Source organism: Notolepis coatsorum, assembly GCF_963971535.1.
Source record: "Notolepis coatsorum genome assembly, chromosome: 9".
NCBI lineage: Eukaryota > Metazoa > Chordata > Actinopteri > Aulopiformes > Paralepididae > Notolepis > Notolepis coatsorum.
In genome coordinates, this window is record NC_140173.1 from 149,880,225 (window position 1) to 149,906,629 (window position 26,405).

Here is a 26,405-nt window from a genome sequence, read left to right on the forward strand (position 1 = left end):
CATTGAATATCCCTTCTAGTCTACTGAACATCCCATAATAGTCTCCATTCTACCATTGGACGAGACCTTGGTGCCAGGTCGCCATACCCCTCAGACCAGGTTCAATCGTACCGCTCAACATGTATGGACAAGTCCTAGTTCCGCGTAGGAATATGTCTACCGCACCACTAATGGTACTATTTGTTCATAGTGCGTATATATACTGCGCTATTAAAGTAGAGCTTTCTTTTAGTCCAGTTCCTTACCCTCCAACAGAGTGACAGACGCAAAAGCCTCCCCGCGAACCACGTGTGGGCAGTAAGGCCAATTCGGCCCAGTATCGGCATTGAGACATCGTGTATATTAATATTTGAATAGTCATATTTGGCACTATATCGTCGAGTTGGACGTATTCTATTAAGCTAATAATAGTCTATTCATATGTAGTGCCTCGTGCGGTAAGAGTTCTATAGTAATCAGCACCCCCATCGTTTCGGGCATCAGCTGGACGCTTATCCAGGGTGGTTGACCCCACGTGAAGCTGCACCCGAGGAGCTCCAGGCCAAAGAGCGAGTGGACCTGTATATTGGATTATTCTACCGACGACGGCTAGCCTTCCCCGGCTTGGATTATGCTTTGAGTACTTTGATTATTCTATGGATAAAGGCCAACACTGCGGTGTGTTGGAAATACCCCCCCCGGAGAGGACGACAGGTGAGAAGACGCTCTACACGACGAGGTCGCCTCACGTCTCTCCATCGTGGACCGGAGGACGCCGGCCACAGAGAGTCCAACTGCTTTCATCTGTGGATCGAGGATCGCTGGGCACCGGGTCGCACGACTGTGGGCTCTCCCAGGGTACCCTCGGCCAGACGGGATACAGCCAGACTCTACCCCCCCCCCTCCAGCTGTCCTACAAGTAGTCGGAACCTTCCCCTAGTGTATCCAGCTATATAATCATTCAAGTATCATTGCTATTGTTCCCTAAATATTCCAGGTTGTATATTTGCTTCCTGCGCAATCAGAGATTGGACATTCGATATTGATCTACCTACGAATACTCATTTGCCATAAAAGTGCATACTATTTCAAATCATAAATGTAATTAAGTGATCGTTGTACATACCTTTTGCTATGTATTATTATTAAACGCAGACTTTCGACTTGGTACATTTGTGTTGGATCCGTTTCATCAGGTGGGAGTGTTTATCATAATTATTTATACCTAGTACTGGGTGGCCAGAGTCTAAAGTACAAGAGGTAGTGGTAGTAAGTATCATATCTAACAATACAGTCAGGGAATTGTACCCCTCAGTTACAATTGGTCCTTCGAGCCGGATGGTAATCAGTGTAATATTAATATAGTGTTATTAATATTAAAATGGCCTATGATGAACACTCCACGAAACGATCCTCCTAACCAACAACGCCCGCGGCGCAAACGACAGCTCCCTCAGTACCTAGAGGCTTACGCTGTCAGTCAACAACCTAGTCTTCTACCAACAGTAAACGCGGTAAAACTAGAAAGTAAAATTATGTCTAACCCTAACGACCAGGCTACCCCGACCATAGAGGCCCCTATGGGTTCTAACGTAACTGACCCAGCTCACGGTGGGGACCAGGGGGAACCAGACATGACTTTACACCACGCCAATACCGAAGAAGTAGTCCCCGACGAGTCCCGGGAGGAAGACAACACTACCGAGAGAGAACTCGGCACGGAAGAAGATAAGGAGAGCACCGTGGAGATAGAGCTCCAAGACTCCGCACGGAGTACCCCAAGGGACGGCTCCCCTATACAACCGTCTTCTCCCAGCGAGGCAGAGAGGACACTACAGCAGGCATTCCTCGTCAGCCTGAAAGCCTCTACTGAACGCGATAGACTCCAGGGTGAACGCGATCGATTGCAGATACAGCAACGGAGCGAAGAAGAGCACATACGCCTGGAAATAAGACGCATTCAGATGGAAGAGAATATGGCAAGAGACCGGGCCGACGCCCAGCGCGCCGCCACCGGTGCCCAGAGAGAATCGGATCTCACCAAGCGCGAAGCCGAGCGCGACAGAGCACAAGCGCAACTAATAGAACAGCTGATCAGAAGGACAACACCCCCTCCCTCCACCAGAGGCTCCAGGAACTCGTCTAGACATCACTCCAGGGCGGCATCCCCTAGCCGAGTAAGCGACCCTGAACTTGACCAACAGACGAGGTTTATACCCCCCGCAGACCCCCTTCCCCAACCGGTCCAAGCGAGACCCAGCCACCGGGAAGGAGCAGCATACACTGCGGAGAGGCTAAATCAGAGACTACAAGCCCTGGATGACCTAACGGAAGACGAAGAGGAAGAGGAGGAGAACCACGCCCGACGACAGCACAGTACTCTACCGGACCAGGAGGTCCAGTACAGCCCAGGCTATACCCCCGCGGAGCTGCGCTACAGACCCCCGACGCTATTCACGGGTGAGCACGACGCACGACCCGCACCGAGGAACAGCACCTGGACCAGCGGGCCATGGTACACAGCCGGTACCAGCCCACGCCAAGGAGCAGGAGGAGACTCGCCTAGGAGGCCTCTCCCCCAACGCTCGCCGATGTATCAACAATCCGCGTCATACATTGGCACACCTATGGTACCAGACTTCACCCAGGAGAACCGGGCCCAATATACGGAGCTCCGCATGTGTCTGGAGACAATGTTGGTGGATGTCATTGATGAACGCCATAAATACGCGATACTACTGAAGCATTTAAAGGTACCCCGCGCGCACAACATAGCGCTCGCCTACGCCACTTCCACGACCCCATACACCGCAGCGCTGGTAGCGTTGGACCAGAGATATGGACGTATATGGGATTACGTGATCCAGGAGATCAGGCACATCGACCGCCTACACCCAGCAACAGACAATCGAGCACTGGACGACCTGTCCATCAGAGTGCAGTCCCTGGTAGGGATGCTGGGAGCGCAGAGGGAAAAGGGTAGGCATGAACTATACGCCAACTCAAATGTAGAGAGGATCTTGGAGAAGCTACCGCCCGCCCGACAGGAGCGCTTTAGGCGGCAGAGAGACCACCGAGACCCTAATGGCCCCGAACCGAACCTCCTCGATCTAGCCGACTTCCTGGCGAGAGAAGTCAGCAGCTTACGGCTAGATACATTCGGACGGAGCACCCCTGGCTCCAGAGAAGGAACCAGGAGACTAAATGATGGAAGAAGATCGGTGACTGTCATGCACCAATCGGAGTCAGTGCCAAGCAGTAGGAGCCACAGTACCCCCTCAAGAAAGGAGAAGTGGAAGATAGTGTGCCCCTACTGTGAGAAAGAACACTGGCTGTCACAATGTGACTCACTCCCCAAGATGAATGCGGAGGAAGCGAGTCAATGGATAAAGTCCAACAGACGCTGTTTTCGCTGTGCGCGATCACACATGGCAGCCGAATGCCGCTTAAAGAAAAAGTGCAGTCGGTGCGATGGAGCCCATCTGGACATACTCCACGACAGTAACAGACGGCGGCCTCCACCCGCACCATCAAGCAGCAAAGCAAGCGTCATGTACATCGACCCCGCCAGCAGCAGCGGAGCCAGAGTGCTCTTAAAGGTAGTCCGTGTGACATTGAGCTACCAGAATAAAGGCATGGACACTTACGCCGTCCTTGATGACGGGTCAGAGAAGACCCTTCTGCTCGCGTCCGCTGCGGCCCAGCTAGGGCTGCGGGGGAGCGAAAACCAAATGACAATTCGGACAATAAGAAGAGATTTGAAAACGATAAAGGGCGAGAATGTCTCATTCTCTATCGCAGCAAGCGGCCAGCCCGAGCGACGGTACAGGATTACAGACACTTTCACCAGCCAAGAAATAGGACTCTCGCGGTACACATACCCCGTAGCCAAGCTGATGGAGAAATATGTACATCTACGCAAGCTACCGATCCCACTCATAGACGGTGCTACCCCGACACTGTTGATAGGCTCCGACCATGCAGACCTCATTGTCCCGATAGACCGGGTTCATACCGGACCCAGAGGCTGTCCTGCAGCAGTCGAGACCCGCCTAGGATGGACTCTCCAAGGCCCACTCGCCAAATCTCTCAACCGAACCACAGCCACTAGCTGTCTCCACTCCCGAGTCACAGAGGGAGACACCGCACTCCTGCAGCATGTAGAGAGGCTATGGACCTTAGAACAAATGCCCTTTAAGAACGAAAAGAAAGACATTCGCTCTAAAGACGACATCTACGCCATTAACCTCCTCGAGACGGGAACAAAGAGAGTCCCAGTCAGCGGCGTGTTGAGATACGCCACGCCACTCCTGCGGCGGGAAGGGATGCCTACCTTTCACGCAAAGAAAGACGCCACAGAGCGGTACCTACTAAACACAGAGCGGCGCTTAGCCAAGGACCCCGCCCAAGAAAGTGTATACCGCGCTGAGATTGAGAAGCTCATCACAGCGGGACACGTCACAAAGATTGACATTAAAGAGGCCGACCAGACGACTGAATCGTGGTACGTGCCCCACCACAAGGTTCATCACAACGGCAAAGACCGCATCGTGTTTAACTGCAGCTACCAGATCGGATCCCACAATCTGAATAAAGAGCTATTGCCCGGTCCTACACTCGGCCCCTCCCTACTAGGCGTACTACTCCGCTTCCGCCAGGACAAGGTGGCTATCAGCGGGGATATCAAAGGGATGTTCCTGCAGGTGAGATTAGTAGAGGAGGACAAGCCCCTGTTGCGGTTCCTATGGAGAGAGAGGCCAGGAGATGAGCACCCAGCCATCTACCAATGGGAAGTCCTCCCTTTCGGAACTACATGCAGCCCATGCTGTGCTACATTTGCACTACAGAGACATGTCGCAGAGGACCCAGCAGCGGACGAAGAGGTCCGACACAGTGTGAAGAACAGCTTCTACGTAGATAACTGTCTACAAAGCGTTTCGACCCAGGAAGAAGCCGAGGCTCTCCTACTTAAACTCCGCGCCTCTCTGATCAAAGGCGGCTTTGATCTCAGGCAGTGGGCCAGCAGCGATCCGCACGTACTGCGCAGCCTCTCCTCCGAGGACAAGGCAGCGAGCAGCGAGACCTGGATGGCCACAATCCCAGGAGAAGCCCAAGAGATGACACTAGGACTAGTGTGGCGCTTCAAAACAGATTCGCTCCACTATAGACACAAACCCCTGACCACGGAGCAGGGAAGGTCGACGGCAATACCGACCACCAGACGGAGTGTGTACAGAACACTCGCCCGACAATATGACCCGTTAGGATGTATACTACCGTACACCACCAGGGCAAAGATGATTGTACGAGCATTGTGGGACAAGGACCAGGGCTGGGACGACCCCATTCCCGCACACCTTGCATCCACCTGGAGAGAGTGGGAGATGGAACTCCACTCACTCCCAGGCGTTAATATACGCCGAAGCTACTTCCCACCCACGGTGAGGCCAGAGACATGTAAAATGGATCTACACGTCTTCAGTGACGCCTCCGAGGTCGCCTACGGATCAGTAGCCTACTTGCGGGCCCAAGAAGAGGGGGGAGAGATCTACACAGCATTCATCCTCGCCCCCTCGAGAATAGCCCCACGCAAGCAACAGTCTATCCCACGTCTAGAGCTCTGCGCAGCCCTCGCAGGAGCGCATCTAGCCACGCTCATCCAACGTGAGCTCACCATTCCGGTGCATAGAACAATCCTGTGGTCAGATTCCACGACAGTACTCGCCTGGATCAAATCGGATTCATGCAAATACAAAGTCTTCGTGGGAGTCAGAGTCACTGAGATTCAAGAGTTAACCGGAGAGTTAACCGGAGAAGCAAACTGGCGCTATGTTGATACAAAACACAACCCAGCTGACGTCATCACCCGGGGAATGTCCCTAGATGACTTAACCCGTCATAACATCTACAGTGACGGACCAGCATTCCTCAAGCTCCCGGAAGGAGATTGGCCCACGCCCACCCCGAGGGAAGCAAGTGATGAGGAGGCTGAGAATAAGAAACCCATGTTCTGTGGATTGAGCACTGTTGTCTCCGCAGACCCCAACATAGACGATTGCATTACCATAGAGAGTGCGCAGCAACGGACATTCCTGCGGCACCACCCAGAGATTAAGTCCCCCGCTGATATGTCAGCAGCTGACTACGAGGAAGCAGAACTGCTTCTACTGCAACGAGCCCAGAGAGACTCGTTCCCCGATGAACTAGACTGTCTACAGGGAGGAAAGCCCATCCCATCAGACAGCAGATTGATTCATCTGGCCCCCGAGAGTGACACACATACCCTCATCAGAGTGGGTGGTCGCCTGCGGAGAGCCCCCAATTTACCGGATGACATTAAGTACCCGATCGTATTGAACAGCCGACACAAGGTCACAGAGCTGATTATAAAGAAATACGACGAGGATGTACACCACGCAGGAGCAGAGAGAGTCTTCGCGGAAATCAGACGTCGTTACTGGATACTTCAAGGAAGAGAGGCGGTGCGACGCTTCCAGCGAACCTGTCTAGACTGCCGAAAGTGGCGCGCGCAGCCCAGCATACCACGGATGGCTGACCTACCTCCATGTCGCCTCCGACTCGGCGACAAGCCATTCCACTCAACAGGCATGGACTGTTTTGGCCCGCTGCACATAAAGAAAGGAAGAGGCACCGAGAAGCGGTGGGGTATTGTATTCAAATGCATGACCACCAGAGCGATACATATCGAGCTCCTTCCGACCATGAGCGCAGACTCATTCCTTATGGCCTTCCGAAGATTCACATCACGGAAAGGAAAACCGTCTACATTATTGTCCGATCACGGGACAAACTTCAAAGGCGGAGAAAGAGAGCTGAGGGAGAGCTTCCAAGCTATGGGCCCAGAACTTAAGACCCACCTCGCTCCAGCCCAGATTGACTTCCAATTCAACCCCCCAAACGCACCCCACTTCGGTGGAACTTGGGAACGAGAAGTACGTTCTATAAAGACAGCCCTGTCTTTATAGAACTTGGGGCCCAGACTGTGGCGGAAGAAGTCCTAATGACAGTCCTCACGGAGATTGAGGGAGTATTGAACTCAAAGCCCCTCGGTTACGTCTCCAGTGATGTAGCAGATGTCGACCCAGTCACCCCCAACACCCTCCTGATGGGGCGGCTAGATCCCGCGTTACCCCAGACAATGTACCGGCCTGAAGAAGCGAACGGCCGACGAATGTGGAGGTACAGCCAAGTATTAGCCGACAAGTTTTGGAGCAGTTTCCTACTGCACTACCTACCGTCTCTACAGACCCGCCAGAAGTGGGTAAAAGAGAGAGACAATTTGACGGAAGGAACAGTCGTCATGATTATTGACCAGTCACTACCCAGAGCTATGTGGCCGGCTGGCCGCGTAAGCAAAGTGATCACCGGTGCCGATGGCAAGGTCCGAGCAGCTGAAGTACTCGTCCAGGGGCGCATTTACACCCGTCCTGTGGCGAGGCTCATAGAACTGCCCCGACTCCCAGACACAATCGATGATGACCATGACCCTATGACTTTGTGAGTTGACTGACCCTTACAGCGAACCCTTGAGTGGTAGACAGTGCGGTTAATCTGTCTCTGCTTAACTAATTGGGTTGGGACCAATTAGGGGGCGGCTGTTCTGAAGGATCAGATTAAACCGAATATATATATTTATTTATATATATATATTTAATTGTATTTGTATATCCCCTGATATCCCTTGTATATTCCTTGTACAATATGCATTGAATATCCCTTCTAGTCTACTGAACATCCCATAATAGTCTCCATTCTACCATTGGACGAGACCTTGGTGCCAGGTCGCCATACCCCTCAGACCAGGTTCAATCGTACCGCTCAACATGTATGGACAAGTCCTAGTTCCGCGTAGGAATATGTCTACCGCACCACTAATGGTACTATTTGTTCATAGTGCGTATATATACTGCGCTATTAAAGTAGAGCTTTCTTTTAGTCCAGTTCCTTACCCTCCAACAGAGTGACAGACGCAAAAGCCTCCCCGCGAACCACGTGTGGGCAGTAAGGCCAATTCGGCCCAGTATCGGCATTGAGACATCGTGTATATTAATATTTGAATAGTCATATTTGGCACTATATCGTCGAGTTGGACGTATTCTATTAAGCTAATAATAGTCTATTCATATGTAGTGCCTCGTGCGGTAAGAGTTCTATAGTAATCAGCACCCCCATCGTTTCGGGCATCAGCTGGACGCTTATCCAGGGTGGTTGACCCCACGTGAAGCTGCACCCGAGGAGCTCCAGGCCAAAGAGCGAGTGGACCTGTATATTGGATTATTCTACCGACGACGGCTAGCCTTCCCCGGCTTGGATTATGCTTTGAGTACTTTGATTATTCTATGGATAAAGGCCAACACTGCGGTGTGTTGGAAATACCCCCCCCGGAGAGGACGACAGGTGAGAAGACGCTCTACACGACGAGGTCGCCTCACGTCTCTCCATCGTGGACCGGAGGACGCCGGCCACAGAGAGTCCAACTGCTTTCATCTGTGGATCGAGGATCGCTGGGCACCGGGTCGCACGACTGTGGGCTCTCCCAGGGTACCCTCGGCCAGACGGGATACAGCCAGACTCTACCCCCCCCCCTCCAGCTGTCCTACAAGCAGTCGGAACCTCCCCCTAGTGTATCCAGCTATATAATCATTCAAGTATCATTGCTATTGTTCCCTAAATATTCCAGGTTGTATATTTGCTTCCTGCGCAATCAGAGATTGGACATTCGATATTGATCTACCTACGAATACTCATTTGCCATAAAAGTGCATACTATTTCAAATCATAAATGTAATTAAGTGATCGTTGTACATACCTTTTGCTATGTATTATTATTAAACGCAGACTTTCGACTTGGTACATTTGTGTTGGATCCGTTTCATCAGGTGGGAGTGTTTATCATAATTATTTATACCTAGTACTGGGTGGCCAGAGTCTAAAGTACAAGAGGTAGTGGTAGTAAGTATCATATCTAACAATACAGTCAGGGAATTGTACCCCTCAGTTACACTTAGTGACGGGTTGAAGTTGTGTACCTCAGGGGAGATTTAAAAAAGCCTACAAAAAATAAATAATTCAGGAGTATAGTTTTGAGCAAAACATCAAACATTAGTTTTTTCAAAGAATTATATCTTGCAGCATATTTTAAGTGTTTTTTTTATATTAAAATATATTTCGTTTTTAAGAATTGTAAAGGATAAGCAATTTGCTTCACCCTATTCCTTTTTTCGGTCACTGATTTTGGATTTTGTGTGTGAGCTTACTTTGAATATGTACATTCGTGATAAAATATTTTTTTGTAAGTCCACACACAGTGTGTTTTTGATTTGTCTGTAAACAAAGACAGAAAATAAACGATTCATTCATTCATTCATTCATTCATTCATTCATTCATTCATTCATTCATTCATTCATTCATTCATTCATTCATAGTCTACCCATAACTGTGTATGATAGCATGTACAATAGTGCTGTATATACCGTATATATACTTTTATATATTTATATTGACTGCATATATAGTATATTTATATCCATATCTATCTATATACCTACTTATACACCCATGTAACCCATATAACTCTGTATGATACTGTAGCATGTAAAATAATGCTGTATATACCGTGTATTTATATATTTATTCTTACCGTCTATCTATCTATCCACATACATGTCTGTACATACATAGGTACAGATATAGATATAGTATCTACAGATATGTAAAAAGGATTATATGCAGGTATACGTACAGACAGATGTGGATATATATATATACATTATACCCGGTATATACAGCTTTATTTATTTGTATTTGTTATTTATTTATTGTTTTTAGCTGGTGACTGTCCCCAGTCTTTGGGAACAGAGTGAGTGGGTTTGGGGCATCACTCTCTCTCTCTCTCTCTCTCTCTCTCTCTCTCTCTCTCTCTCTCTCTCTCTCTCTCTCTCTCTCTCTCTCTCTCTCTCTCTCTCTCTCTCTTCTCACTCTCTTTCTCACTCTCTCACTCTCTGCTGTGTTCTGAGCTGCTTCAGGCTCCTTGGTATTCCTCCCGTCATCATCACTGTCAGACGAAGGAGATAGACAGCCTCCTCTTCATCACCACCAGCTGTGCAGGGCGGACAGACTCGTACGCACACAGACACACACACACACACATACACACACATACACACACACACACACACACACATATATACACACACGCACACACACACATACACGCACACATATACATACACACACATCACACACACACACACACACACACACACACACACACACACACACACACACACACACACACACACACACACACACACACAGACACAAACATACACTCGCACACCCACCTAACCCACAAAACACACACACACACGCACATACACACAAGTGCATAATACACAGAGACACACATAAACAGAGCATTTCAGAGACCCACACCCACATACAAATACACCCACACATACAAACGTGTGCAAACACACACACACACACACACACACGCACACACCTAAACACACAAACAAACACACAAACACACACACACACACACCTAAACACACAAACAAACACACACACACACACACATGTACACACACACACACACACACACAGACAGACACAGTAATAGATTCATACATATACTGGCAAACTTACTGTATATAATTTGGGAGTTTTAGGGCGCCAGCATCAATTTTGCACGGGCCTCATCCTGCATGATTCACAGCAGGCAGGGCACAGACAGCCTCTCTCTGTTCACCACCGGCCTCCCCCTGGGTCATACAAAAATACAGATGGTCGTCCGTACTAATACACATTGGCAGTATTAGGGGGAGGGAAACTGATGGGTGGGGATTGGACGTTGTGGACAGCGACTCCTACAGGTCGGTTGGTGCGCCTGCGCAGTAGAATCAGGAAGCGATGGGGGCGGTGCCCCTCCAAAGCCCAGATCCCCGACGCTGAGAGATCGAGCTGCGCAGGTGATAAGATGTGACTGCTGTTACCTCAAGTACCGGAGGGGACTCGTGCTATGTATGGCTTCGTCCACATTGCAGCCGGCTTGTGGGAGGCAAGAAACAGCGTTCGAGACAAGGGGAGGGTTGAATTGGACGATACGAAATTGGGATGGGAGAAAATATCGAAAATGGGAGAAAAAGTGGATACAAAAAAAATAATACTTTTATATGAAATGCTTCTTTCTGTTTACTACTACTACTACATACTCTGAACAATTTTTTGCTGAGCCACTGCTGCCTGGGCGCAGTGATTTCACCTGAAAAGCTCTGTTTACCAGAAAACACGCTTTCATTGAGTGAAGTGGACGCAGCAGGGCTTCTCAGGTGATACTGCGTGCTGCTGCACAGAGAAGAAAAGAGTCTGTATCCGCTTGTCTAACTCCGGGGGGTATAATGTAAGTATATGCAAATAAGCTAATTTCCCTAAAAAGTTGATGTGTTCCATTAAGAATCCTACGCCATCACGTGTGACTGATCACGTTTTCCTGAAAGGTTCCTCTGTTGTGCTCTCGATACTGTGTCTGAAGAGGAAGAGGAGGAATTCTTCATCACGTGATGTATTATAGCACGATGGGGGGAAAGATAACTCTCATGTCATGGGATTCTAATAGAATGTGGGGATTTTCATGATTTCTATCTCGTGTTTGAGATGCACTGGAAGCAGGGACGTGCACAGGACTTTAGAGGGGCAGGGTCAAAGGCTCAAAGGGGCAATGTGTCTCTACGCAAAGCGAGCGTGCGATGCTAGCAAGCCGATTTTTTAGGGGCCCTTTTTGGGCGGGGGGGCCCCTTTTTATGCTTTTTGGGGGGTTTTGGTGATCAAATATTGAATATTGAACTATAATAATCAGTGCAGGAGCTCACTTATCCTTGAAATGCACTTTCTTTTAAATGGTAATAAAAAAAATGGCATAAAAAGGGCACTTTTTATGAGGCACAAAGGGCAGGTGCTCGAGCACCCTTTGGGCTCTATGCGTGCACGGGCCTGACTGGAAGCGTGTGGCGGAGGTTCCTAAGCAACATAGTCGACGTACGCTTGCCTGAGAACGCACCCTTGTTTCATCAGCCTGGGTAGAGACGCTGAAGCAGCAGGCGGGGCAGGAAGCGCGGCCCGGAGACGGACAGGACGGCTCTCCTCCAGTCAGACCTGCTTTCATCTGCCATTCATTATTCATCCCTCCATCGCGCTGCCAATCCTGCTCTCTTTTTCACAATCTTTCTCTCGTGTTTAGTATCGCTACCCTACCCACCAGCAACACTGCCACTACTGCTACTACTACTACTACTGCTGCTACTACTACTACTACTATACTACTACTACTACTACTACTACAACTACTACTACTACTACTACTACTACTACTACTACTACTACTACTACTACTACTACTACTACTACTACTACTTACTATTACCACTACTACTACTACTACTACTACTACTACTACTACTACTACTACTACTACACTACTACTACTACTACTACAACTACTACTACTACTACTACTACTACTACTAACTACTACTACTACTACTACTACTACTACTACTACTACTACTATTACTACTACTACTACTAATACTACTACTACTACTACTACAACTACTACTACTACTACTACTACTACTACTACCACTACTACTACTACTATTACCACTACTACTACTACTACTACTACTACTACTACTACTACTACTACTACTACTACTTGTACTACTACTACTACTACTACTACTACTACTACTACTACTACTACTACTATACGTACTACAGGCAGCAGGTAGAGCGCTCGCCCTCCTCTGCACCTCCTGCTCACCTGCTCAGCCACGTGGCGGGCAGCGTGGACACAGTCATGCGCGTGACGTGTCGATCGTCTCAAATGTCAGATGACATATTTGTAGCATATTGCCTGGTGTAATGTCTGCCCCCCCATCACCCACCCCCCCCTCACCGCGGTCACGCCAAGGATCAACCCACGTAAATAACAGCCATCAAAACCGGCGGCTCGCGTCGCACGGGGCGGTTGGGGGGGGGGGGCGGTGGGTGTGAATCGCCGAGGTTGCTGAGCAATGGAATAGGTTACCTTGTTTCCGTGGAAACGACAAAATCCAATTAAGGAAGCTGTGAACCATGGCAACGCGCGGTAAACACAGCGTGGCTCCGCGCGGGGTTGTTATTCAATCATCAAAGGTAAAGCAAACAATTACGGTACAGTGACCCCGACGCGGCGACAAATGAGAATGTATGCACGAGGGAACAGGGGAATATATATAACGAGGCAACGCGGGCTTTGAGGTAAACGAGCCGCTCCTGCGCCTCGGCGAGGAAGCGGCCCGACGCGTCGCCCCGTGACCATAGCGGCGAGGAGACGGGCATCGCGGTGAATTGGTTATTCCCCCCCGTCCCCCCCCCGTCTCAGCCTCTCTCGTGTGCTCCTCGAGACAAAGCTGGTCTCTGGTGGGTTTTGCATTTCAAAGACAATCAATCGTTATTGTTTGGGTTGATGGGAGGTATTGTGCGGCTGACTCAATTAAAATGGACGAGGATGCGTTTGTTTAAATGCTGTTGCTATGCATTTTTCATGATGTTTAATTAGAGTCTCGTGTGCGTAATCATCTGTTTTTCTAGATCTTTAGAAGAGTTCATCTATATATTTGTGTATCTAGTTATCTAATATGGTTCATCTAGTTATCTAATATATTGGTTTATCTAGTTATCTAATATGGTTTATCTAGTTATCTAATATATTTGTGTATCTAGTTATCTAATATATTTGTGTATCTAGTTATCTAATATATTTGTGTATCTAGTTATCTAATATATTTGTGTATCTAGTTATCTAATATATTTGTGTATCTAGTTATCTAATATATTTGTGTATCTAGTTATCTAATATATTTGTGTATAGTTATCTAATATAATTGTGTATCTAGTTATCTAATATATTTGTTATCTAATATAGCGTCATTCACTGGAAGTAGGTGTGCCAGTGTAGCTTAGTTCCCAATAGTCACGAAATACACTCCAGATACAACTCCAAAACGTTCCTGTAAACATGTTGTGACTTGTTTTTACATTTTCGTTTTATAAGCAGATATACAGTATACTCATCACCTCAAAAGCCAAGTAAAAAAAAAAAAAAAGTCACAACATTTTTCTCCCCATCCCAATTTAGTCGTTATGCCAATTCCCCCCCTCCCCTACCTGGTCGTTGTGCGCATGTTCCCCCTACTGGTCGGTACAAGGGAACCCTGAAGTCCACCACATGCTTCCTCCGACACGTGCGGCGACAGCCAGTGGCTCTCTTTTCACCTGGCAGCGAGGACTCTCATTGGTGAAGCGTAACGCGTGGGAGGTCACGATGCTTTAACCATTTCCTGCCTTTCGCTGAGCAGGCGCCCAGACCTGACCTGTAGGCGTCGCTGTCCACAACGCTGTCCCCCTAACTCAGCCAAACGAGTTAGTATGACGACCGGCCCAAGCCCCAAGCAATGCTGACTCCGGGAGTCGAGACCGCAGCCTCTTGCATTGGTGACGAGCGCAATCTCCGCTTACGCCGCCTGACCGCCCCAGGTCACAACATGTTTACAGGAACGTTTTGGAGTTGTATTTGGAGTGTATTTCGTGACTGTTGGGAACTAGGCTACACTGGCACACCTACTTCCAGTGAATGACGCTAAGCTAGTCTAACAGTGCGGCTGTTCCCTAAGCCTAATGCATGCACAGAGAAGAAAAGGGTATGTATCTGCTTGTCTAACTCCGGGGTAGATGGCAAATAAGCTAATTTCCCAAAAAGTTGGTGTGTTCCTTTAACATTCTTTGTGTTTCCCCCACAAAGGTAGGTGTGTGATCGCCAGTGGAGCCAATGTACCGTGGATGCAACGGTCTGATTGATGTGAGGCTGTAGCATCCAGACTAGCATGAAGAAATCACACGCTGGCTTACTCCCTCTGTTGCCATAGCGACACTAACAGAGACGGCGTTAGAGGTACGGATGGATGGACGCAGGGAGGGAAAGACCTTGATTGAATAGACGCAGGGGTTCTCAACCCAGGGGTCGGGACCTTCCCCAGGGGGTCAGCGAGATGACTTTGTGGGGGTCATGAAAATATATACATCATTATGTTTATAATCTTTGGTACGGATGTTTTTTTTTCTTTTCTAAAGTCCTCCTCAAATGATCAATCGTGTGAAATGGGAGACTGTTTCACCTTGCCGAAATTAAAGACATAAAATGGAATTGACTTTCAAATCAGATTACGCAACATAATGATATAGCCTACTGTATATGGTTTTAAGAAAAGGATTAAAGATTGTTTTATTTATTTTATTATTATTAAGTACCGTATTTTAATCTTCCGTTGAGGTTTTTGAATGCGGGTGTTCGAATGTTTGCCCTGACGTCATCACTGGGAGCCAGGTTACAAGGAGTATCTATATGTTATAAATAATATTGATCTATTTATTAGATCCTGATGGATCCTGTCTATTTGCTGTCTAATTGCAGTGATTGTTTTATTTAAGTGTGTTATTTATAGGTTTTTTTAATGTGTTTTGTCAATATATTATTGTGATGAGTGTGAATGTATATTTTTGTGTCACCATGTAAGTTATTGGACGCCCCTCAGGAAGAATAGCTGCTGCGATGCAAAAGATAACGGGGATCTAAATAAAACAAACAAGCAGGCAGAGTCCAACCCACACAACATCAGAAACAACAACTGATATCACAACAATACAAAACAACAACAACTCTCTCTCTCTCTCTCTCTCTCTCTCTCTCTCTCTCTCTCTCTCTCTCTCTCTCTCTCTCTCTCTCTCTCTCTCTCTCTCTCTCTCTCTCTCTCTCTCTCTCTCTCTCTCTCTCTCTCTCTCTCTCTCTCTCTCTCTCTCTCTCTGGGGTGTCTGATGGGAATGTTTCGGGGGTTGAGTGGTTTTATGAAAAGGCAGGGGGCCATGGGGGGGAACAGTAAGGAGTAGCCTATAGCCAACATGGTCTCATCAGAAAACGTCAATAAAGTACTAATCGGGGGGCTGGGTGGCGCAGCGGACATTGCGTTCATCACCAATGCGAGAGACACCGGGTTCGAATCCGGCTGTCGGCGTTGCCTCCGGCTTGGGCCGGCCGTCATACTGACTCAATTGGCAGAGTTAGCGGGTGGGAAGTCTAAGGGTGGTAATCTGGTCGTTGTGAACAGCGACTCCTACAGGTCGGTTGGGGCGCCTGCACAGCAAAGTCAGGAAAATGGCGGGGGCAGTGTGAGACTCCCACACGTTACACCTCGCCAAATGAGAGTCCGCGCTGGCAGGTGAAAAGATGTGACAGGCTGTATCGGAGGGGACATGTGATGCAAGGCTTCTATCCTCCCTACAACCGGCCAGTGGGGGGCATATGCAAGCAACGATCAGGACAGGGGAGGGAGAATTGGCACGAGAGGTAAATTGGGATGGGGAGAAAAATCACAGAAAAAAGGAGAAAAAGTAGATAAAAAAAAAATAAAGTACTAATCGACCACAGAAAAAAAGGTAGGCTACATAATACGCTATGTTATAGCAATATATGTACGGATTGTATAAGTGATATCAGACAGTGTGTTACCACGTGATACTGTGTTTGGACCATGTATACCACCACCACTATTCCTGCATTGCTGTCTGATTCAATCTTGCCATTCACTACTGGTCACTATACTACTACTGTTATCCAGGCACGTGCACACATAAAGTCCAAGGGGTGCTTGAGCACCTGCCTTTTTGAGCCTCATAAAAAAAGTGCCCTTTTTGAAAAAAATAAATAGATATTTTTTTCGTTACGCATAGACTGCCCTTCCAACTGAAAAATGTCAGGATATAATCAAAATATTAGGTAAAGAGAGAGAGATGCCCCATATTCCATTGCAGTTTGCATGGCCTCCTCAGCGTGCCTCTCCGCGGACCTATATATTTTATGCATAGTGTGGGTGGTGATGATGATGATGATAGAAACCGCTGTGGTGCATACAGTTGAATGCTGGTATTATACTCACTGAGGGACACGAAGAAGTCAAGTCCGATGGTATTTGGGAATTTCAAATACAAATCGGGATTGGAATAAAAAATGCATTTATATTAAACAATACAGAATATACAGCACTTCTTGGGGTCTGTAGGGTAAGCACTTATTCCCTCCCCCTGAACATTTATGGAGATGTATGGGCCTTTTAAGTCAGTGATAAAAGTGTCTTTCAAGGATAAGTGAGCCCCTGCACTGATTATTATAGTTCAATATTCAATATTTGATCACCAAAACCCCCCAAAAAGCATAAAAAGGGGCCCCCCCCGGACGAAAAGGGCCCTTAAAAATCGGGCTACGCGCGCTCGGTTAAAACACACACAGGTATAGTGAGCCTTTGAGCACCTGCCCCTCTAAAGTCTTGTGCATGTCCCTGAGTGGGTGTGTATCTGTTAGTGGCTTGATGTGATGGAAATTAGTCAGAAGGATTACGACAAACATCTGTATCTCCAGTATGCACCCTCCCAAGTGATGATGTTTGGAGGGCGTGGAGGAGATGTATTATAGGACACGAGTGTCAGCTTCCTCATGGTTGCATTGATCCATTGGTGGACTGTTTCCAACATGGTGGACTTGATCACCTGCAGTGATGTAGACATCCTTGTCATCTGGGAACTGTCCATCTGTTAACAACTTATTTGACAGGAATGAGAAAATGTCTTGTTACACCTGGCGCAACTAACTCCTCGTCAATAGAAATATCTCTCCTTGACGTGTATTGTGTCTAGTAGGGCTGGGCGATATGGCAAAAAATCATATCGCGATAACGATATGATAATGTTATCATATTTCTCGATATCGATAATTATCGAAATTGTTATAAGTAAAAAAAAAAAAAAAATCTTTTTTAAACAACAGATGTATGTTTATTTTGCAGCAATTCTTTGTCGTTGCCGCCATCTTTAGTGTTACAGTACATCCCCTCACACTCCAGTTCTCAGGCTGCAGCTGGTTTAAAAGCTAAAGTAAACCGGCTTCTCTGCTGGCTGTGGCTCCAGGGGAGTTGAACAGTTCTGGCTCTGCTAGTTTATTTTCAATCTTTTGGCACTTTTTTGGTGGACAAACCACCAGCTCTGCTAGCACACATAGCCTACTGTGTACAGACGGTTTCAAACTGTATTTTAAATTAGAAAGTAGGGCTGGGCGATATGGCAAAAAATCATATCGCGATAACAATATGATAATGTTATCATATTTCTCGATATCGATAATTATCGAAATTGTTATAAGTAAAAAAAAAAAAAAAAAAAAAAATCTTTTTTAAACAACAGATGTATGTTTATTTTGCAGCAATTCTTTGTCGTTGCCGCCATCTTTAGTGTTACAGTACATCCCCTCACACTCCAGTTCTCAGGCTGCAGCTGGTTTAAAAGCGAAAGTAAACCGGCTTCTCTGCTGGCTGTGGCTCCAGGGGAGTTGAACAGTTCTGGCTCTGCTAGTTTATTTTCAATCTTTTGGCGCTTTTTTGGTGGACAAACCACCAGCTCTGCTAGCACACATAGCCTACTGTGTACAGACGGTTTCAAACTGTATTTTAAATTAGAAAGTAGGGCTGGGCGATATGGCAAAAAATCATATCGCGATAACGATATGATAATGTTATCATATTTCTCGATATCGATAATTATCGAAATTGTTATAAGTAAAAAAAAAAAAAAAAAAAAAAATTAAACAACAGATGTATGTTTATTTTGCAGCAATTCTTTGTCGTTGCCGCCATCTTTAGTGTTACATCCCCTCACACTCCAGTTTTCAGGCTGCAGCTGGTTTAAAAGCTAAAGTAAACCGGCTTCTCTGCTGGCTGTGGCTCCAGGGGAGTTGAACAGTTCTGGCTCTGCTAGTTTATTTTCGATCTTTTGGCGCTTTTTTGGTGGACAAACCACCGCACATGTGGACCGTGACTTGTGACTGGACACTAGCTCTGCTAGCACACATAGCCTACTGTGTACAGACGGTTTCAAACTGTATTTTAAATTAGAAAGCAAACAAAATAAATGGAGAAAAATAAATCTCAATTTGGTCAGTATTGTCATTTGGACAAGCAAAGCCATTACTTTAAGTTGCAGGCAAGAAAGACAAGTCTGTCCACTGTCTCTGGTTTTAAAACTGCCCTGTTGCAGGTCACAAAAAAAAAAAAAAAAAAAAAAAAAAAAAAATTAGATATTCGATATAGATTATTAAAATATATCGCGATATTTATCGTTATCGTTATATCGCCCAGCCCTAGTGTCTAGCACAATAAAAGCTTACCGATAGAGCAATGCATGATGTTTGAAGTGCTGCATTCTCAGCTTATTTGCTGTCTTCTTCTGTGTTTTCTTCTCATGGAACAACAGTAAGTTATTTCGCTTGATTGGTGCTGTCAGAAGTCTGTCATTTGATTCAAGCACTCTTCCTGAAATTGTTGTACTGCTCTTGTCCCGTAGACTCGAGTTGATGGACAGATAGGGCAGCAGCCGCAGAATCACACACCTTATTGTCTAATGTAACCAGGTCTTTACTGCCCTCCTCAACGGGATTCCCATTGCTCAGCAACACCTCCATCAGGTATTTGGCATGGCGTTGACATTGGTGCTGAGATGCAGATCCTTTCTTGTGATGAGGACGTTCTTCACAATCATCGTTTGTTCTTTACAGTTTGTTGTTTACAGTTCTCATATCTAACTCTAGTTCTCTACATATTTATTGTCTCATTGTGTGAAATATCATATAAGATATGCTCCAATCATGTTTATTTTATTTTTATTCAATTACTCATTCATGAAAACATAGGTACAGGCACCAACATCACCATTCTAGGTTCAATAGAATAAAAGTTATGAAGCGTAATTCGAAATAAATACAGAAATTGCAGCCATCTTTGATTTTTGCCATACCAGAATATTCAAAACATCAATATTTGAACTCCAGTTGATTCCGCACACGGTATTAACTTAAAATAGCAATACAAAATTATATTACACACCAATTGTGTGAACATTAAGACGTTTTTAAATAATTCATGATTTCGATTGTGGCCATTTTGGATACATTTTTATTAAATTCAACTGGTTCCTTGACACTCAAGCCAAAATTGTTCTATTGATCCTTATCTTCAAATTAGAAGTGAAAACGAAACTTTCGCATATACATTTTAAATAACTGAGTGTCCAGGCACCCCACTATCAGAAAAGTGTGTGGTTTTCAGCAGGAGATGTGCATCTCTGGCAGCTTATGGTCAGTGGCATTGTTCGTCAAATAGTGTTGAACTTGAGTGTTACACCCTGAGTGCATAGTATAATAGACATATTAGCATGGTAGGTAGTAGTATACGGATAGTAACATAGTACATAGTAGTAAGGTACTAGTAAAAGACAGTTATTTATATATATATATATATATATATATTATATTGTAGTAATCATCGGAATAGAGAAACGCACAATTTCTATCAGTTGACAACACAAAGCCGTGTGTCATTTATTTTGCAGTAGCACAAGTGACAGCTGTCAGAACTATGCCGGGCTAGCATATGGATAAACGTTCCCATATTATGTGCATTACACAAACTAAAAACAGATATTACATTACATTACACAAACTAAAAACAGATATTACATTAAATTACACAAACTAAAAACAGATATTACATTACACAAACTAAAAACAGATATTACATTACATTACACAAACTAAGAACTAGAGATGTTCCGATACCATTTTTTCCTTCCTGATCCGATTCCGATACCTAAGCTTTGGGTATCGGCCAATACTGATACTGATCCGATACCAGTGCATACATTAAAAAAAATTATATAAATTATAAAACTTTTTTATTTATTTTTTTATACACTGTTTTATATATACTGTTTTTTAGTAATAACTATAAAGTAATGGTATTTATTCAACAACAGGTGATTGTATAGATTAGTATTAGTATCAGTAATTGAAAACTATCTCAATGAGTTCACCCAAGGAAAGGTTGTTGGCACATTAGTTCCACACGGACATTATTCGTTGCTGCACTTGCTTCCACAAGGCTCCGTTTAGGTTAACTACTGTAGTACCAGAGGTTCTGTTGTAAATAAATATTCAACATTCTCTTTTGAGACTCCGCCTCAGACTCTTATCATTTGGCACTAAAAGCTAAACATTGTCACCGATATGGCTGTCCGCAACATGTCATTAATTGTGTACGCGAGGTGGTCGATCAGTGACGACGTTAACGTGAGCTAATGTTAGGTTAGCTAGCATGAGCTACCGGTAGATGGAAAGACTGTAACGTTACTGGTGAAAATGTGATTTAACTTGGAATACTCCTTTGCCAACTTGCTGTACTTTGCTTGCAGGTCTGCAGCCATTATTGCTGGATTATGAATAGCCCCACCTTTAGCCAAGGTAACGTTAAAGCTAAAACTTTAATGTTAGTTAACGCTAGCTTTCGGTTAGCTGTTCAATGCTAATAACACCACCAAGCGAACCCATCAGAGCTCCCCGTCAACAGCGCTCTGTCAGGACGATGGCAAAGTATCTGGAAAGTATCTGCTGTTAAAATGACAAATGGCATTGACACTTTAATTCACGGTCGGTTAAAAACACGTTTGTTTTATAATGCTCACTCAGCAGACCGCAGTGTTGTTGATAAATTACGTCATATGGTATCGGAGCGCAGAATTAGAGGGTACTCGCCGATACCGATACCAGCATTTTAGGCAGTATCGGCGGCATTTCCGATACTGGTATCGGTATCGGAACAACTCTACTAAAAACAGATATTACATTACATTACACAAACTAAAAACCGATATTGTCTGAATTACTAGAAGAAAGAAATGCACCACCTTTGGCTGATAGTAATTTATTAATTTCTTAGGATTTCTTTTGGTCTAATAAATGTTTAAGGTTGTTAGATGGATTCTCCTCCTTTTCCTCCTCCTCCTCCTCCTCCTCCTCCTCCTCCTCCTCCTCCTCCTCCTCCTCCTCCTCATCTTCCTCTTCCTCTTCCTCTTCCTCTTCCTCTTCCTCTTCCTCTTCCTCCTCCTCCTCCTCCTCCTCCTCCTCGACCACGTGGAGCGGCGTACTGGCTCATGTAAAATGGCGGGCCATGCATTATGCAGCAGCTTAGGTATCCGCGCGGGGTCTTCATGTCCTCGGCTACAGTCCACCTGTCGCTGCTCTGGTCGTAGCGCTCCACGTTGGAGATGATGTTCCAGCCATTGGAGCCTCCGACCACGAAGAGCAGGTCGTCCAGCACCGCGATGCCAAAGCTGCTGCGGGGGGTGAGCATGGCGGGCAGGGCGCTCCAGGAGTCAGTCAAGGGGCTGTAGGCCTCCCCGCTACGCAGGACGTTTCTACCGTCCCACCCTCCCACCTGAGGACAGGAAGCGTCTATGCTTTTACCAAACGGTTCGTGTTTCCGCGTTCTTGTTTTGCGCTCTGATTGGCCACGCACGTTTCTGGTCATGTGACATGTGCGCCCAATCGCGCGACGAGCAGTGTCTTAGCCCATTTCCGCGTCGAACAGCCTGCAAACGACCTAACGCCTAGTTTATCACTGGTTAAGCTTAGGCGACTCTTTCGCAGTTGGTTATGGTTAGAGTTTGGAATCAGGGCTGGCGTTCTATCGCCATGCTCTAAGACAAACTCTAACCTTAACCAACTTCGAAAGAGCGCCTAAGCTTAACCGTTGAAATAACTTGCCGTCACACGATTGGGCGCACATGTCACATGACCAGAAACGTGCGTGGCCAATCAGAGCGCAAAACGGGAACGCGGAAACACGAACCGTTTGGTAAAAGCAATCAGGCGGACAGGACACATGAGTGGTTACACATGTGTGGTTAAGGCAGGCAGACACTGTATTAATCCATTTAGGGAAATGAGGGCATCACAGAAGCATTGAAAGTCAAATGATACATATCTATAAAAATATTGAGTATAAAGCATTTGTCTCTGTGTGCACCTACCACATAGACTTGTCCTCCGTACGCAGCGACTCCCACTCCGCTACGCCTGCTGCTCATGGGGGCGATCAGAGTCCACTGGTTGGTGTCTGGGCTGTAGCACTCAGCTGTGAACAGACGCTCCCCCCTGTTGAAGCCACCACAGATGTAAACCTGTAATAAGAAAGAATATTCTAATTTAGTTTATATATTCCATTTGATTTCATTCTACTTTAATTGTCTGTTAATGTTGATGCACCAAAGGACCCAGACACATCTTTTGTATGTGCAAGCTTACTTGGCAATAAAGACATTTATGATTTCTGATCTAACGTTCCTTGTGTTCATCTACCACCCTGTGTCCCTCAGTTCCACCCACCTTGCCCTGGAGGGCTGCTGCCCCGGCGTGGCTCCTGTGCTCCAGCATGGGTGAGATCACTGTCCACTGGTTGGTTTCAGGCTCGTAGCGCTCAGCAGTGTTCAGTACCACGTGTCCGTCTTTCCCTCCCATGGTGTTTTTCCCTCCCATGGCGTAGATACAGCCGCCCAACGCGACCACGCTGACGTCACAGCGGCATGAGTGCATGGGAGCCGCCTGCAGCCAGCTGCGAGTGACGGGGTTGAACCTGCGCACACTGTTGAGAGCCTCTATGCCGTCCAAGCCACCGACGCAGTAGACCAGACCGTGGAGATAAGCGGTGCCGTGGTAGGCCCGGGGACTCTCCGCCTCAGCGCTCACGTCCATCCATCCACCGGCTCGGATATTGTAAGCCTCCATGGTCAGGATGCCGCCATCCGAGCCTCCAATGGCCAATAGGACCTCCTGGGGCAGGCGTGGACGCATCAGGGGGTTTGGGAGCCTGTCGGAGCCAGGGGGGTTCAGGACGCTGAGGATGAGGGGCCTGCAGTCATGGCTGTCCCTCACCACAGGGTTGTTCTGGACGTTGTTCAGCAAGTAGTCAGGCCTCATCAAGCCCATGCGAACCTGGGAAGAGACAAGCAGACAGCGGGTACAACTTAGACATCGGTTGTAGACGGTTTCTGTTGCTAGGGAACAGTTTGGACCCAAATGTTTGAGAACCACTGTACTAGGGAACCTAGTGTTGTTTTAATGTAATGCACAGTAATACAATTAGTTACCTTAGGCAGCAGCAAAGGGATGTGTGTTTTACGCTCCTCACGGGAGTGGTCGATCCAACGGAGGACGGCCTCGAACACCGTCTCCTCGCTCTTCACGTTCAGATCATCCCTCTCGATGATGTCCACCAGTTGCTGCAGGGACAGCTCCACAAACTCTTGTGAGACGTGCAACATCTCCTCAAAGTGGCACACGATGAAGAGATGGGCCTTGCGCCTCAGGTCAAGGCAGCAGTAGATGTCCACCAACCTCCAGATGCTGACACAGTTTTCCAGAGACAGCTGGCCTTCTAGGAATTCAGAGCACGCTCCTACTATGCCAGTGAAGAGAAGCTGGTCTGCAGCCACCAGAAGCTCTCCCACGTTCTCTGCTGTCACCGGCACAAAGCGCGTGTAGGAGTACTCTATGATGAGCTGCATCATACCCGGGGACACCCCAGGGATAGTGTAGACTGCTTTCTCTGAGAGAGTGAAGAGGGCTCTGTGGGACGCAGAGTATAGAGATATCTGATGAGTAAACAGTAAGCAACATTCTGTCCTGTGTAGTAATATATTTTCACTGTAGAAGTATAGGGTCTTAGCACAGTAGAAGTATAGTATATTTTTACAGTAGAAGTACAGTATAGTATCTGTTTACAGTAGAAGTACAGTATAGTATCTGTTTACAGTAGAAGTGCAGTATAGTATATTTTAACAGTAGAAGTACAGTATAGTATCTGTTTACAGTAGAAGTACAGTATAGTATCTGTTTACAGTAGAAGTACAGTATAGTATATTTTTACAGTAGAAGTACAGTATAGTATCTGTTTAAGGTAGAAGTACAGTATAGTATCTGTTTACAGTAAAAGTACAGTATGGTATCTGTTTACTAACCAAGCTAACCTGAACCAAACTAAGCTGAACCAAGCTAACCTGAACCAAGCTAACCTGAACCAAGCTAAACTTACCTGAAATAGTCACTGCAGTCACACAGGAGGGCCTTGTGGGCATTAAACTCAGTGCTGTTGACTCTAATAACCACATCACAGAGCCTTCCCTCCAGACGCAGCTCATTAAGGATTGTACAGGACATTGTTTCCTTTTCCATGTGGGGATTTTAAATTGTATCTACAGAATATATTCAAGCTTACAGACAAGTAGCCGGAAACAACAAGTGAGATATTCACTTGTCTTCTGAGATCTGAGATCTTCGGAGAGAATTGTTGAATATACTGTACACAAATGTTCTAGAATGTTCTATTATGACATCATACTGTGACATCACAAATGTTCTAGAATGTTTGATTATGACATCATACTGTGACATCACAAATGTTCTAGAATGTTCTATTATGACATCATAATGTGACATCACAAATGTTCTAGAATGTTTGATTATGATGACATCATACTGTGACATCCAGTGATGGGAATAACGGCGTTATAAATAACGGCGTTACTAACGGCGTTAGTTTTTTCAGTAACAAGTAATCTAACGGATTACTCTTCCAATCTTAATAACAATGTTACCGGTACTGCCAAAAAATGCGGCGCGTTACTATGATTGAAGCTGTTTTTTTCCTCAGACAGATCTCTGCACCGAGAAGCAATACTTTTTTTCCTTGGTTAGTGGGCAGTGCGCGGTTGGTTGAGGTTGAGTAAAATGTCATGGTAAGCCAATCAGAGGTAGAGGTGGGCGGGTGTTCGAAAGAATCCAGAGTCTGACACACAGCGACAACACAAGCGACTCAGTCAACGACAGACCGCGGTTCTGTGTACGCTTTGATAGTTTGTTTGGCGAGCCCAAATAATCCAAAACTAATCCAACAAACAACACAAGCGAGCAGTCAACGACAGACTGCGGGTCCATGAGCGTTTTTTGTTCACTCTTATGTTAGTTGTGTTGCAGCGCAGGGCACTACAGTAGTGGAGGCTACAGCCTTATCAACAGTAGTGCACTTCCTGCAGTCTTCAGGTGCTCAGAGATATATATCTGTATATATATATATATCTGTATGTCATGCATGTCTTAAATGTCATGATTAGATTAGTTTAGATGATTAGATTAGATTCTTATATCTGTATGTTGTGTATGTCATAAATGTCATGAATTGAAAATGCAGGACCCTGATGTAAACAAGACGAAAGTCTCTCTTGTCTGCATCCCCTAACAATTGTGTGTATTGAGCTGTACTGTACTGTACCCATTCTGCAATCTGTTAATTAAAATGTTCAATCAATCAGTATATATTTGTTATTTATTTTTGGTATAGTGCTTAACAAGCATAATTTAATGTTGCCCAGT

General features: G+C 46.0%; 1 protein-coding gene across 1 annotated transcript in view; it reads right to left on the reverse strand.

Annotated features, from left to right (window-relative positions):
* LOC311234812 (kelch repeat and BTB domain-containing protein F47D12.7-like) overlaps positions 1–25,193 on the reverse strand; it is a gene marked incomplete at both ends in the record, with an annotated part of 37,928 nt that extends 12,735 nt beyond the window's left edge. Inside the window, 4 exons of the mRNA XM_084322056.1 lie at positions 22,208–22,311; positions 23,069–23,132; positions 23,536–23,702; positions 25,140–25,193. Of these exons, the coding sequence (XP_084178182.1) occupies positions 22,208–22,311; positions 23,069–23,132; positions 23,536–23,702; positions 25,140–25,193 (389 nt within the window). The remainder of the gene's footprint in view (positions 1–22,207; positions 22,312–23,068; positions 23,133–23,535; positions 23,703–25,139) is intronic.
* Between the last annotated feature and the right edge of the window lie 1,212 nt (positions 25,194–26,405).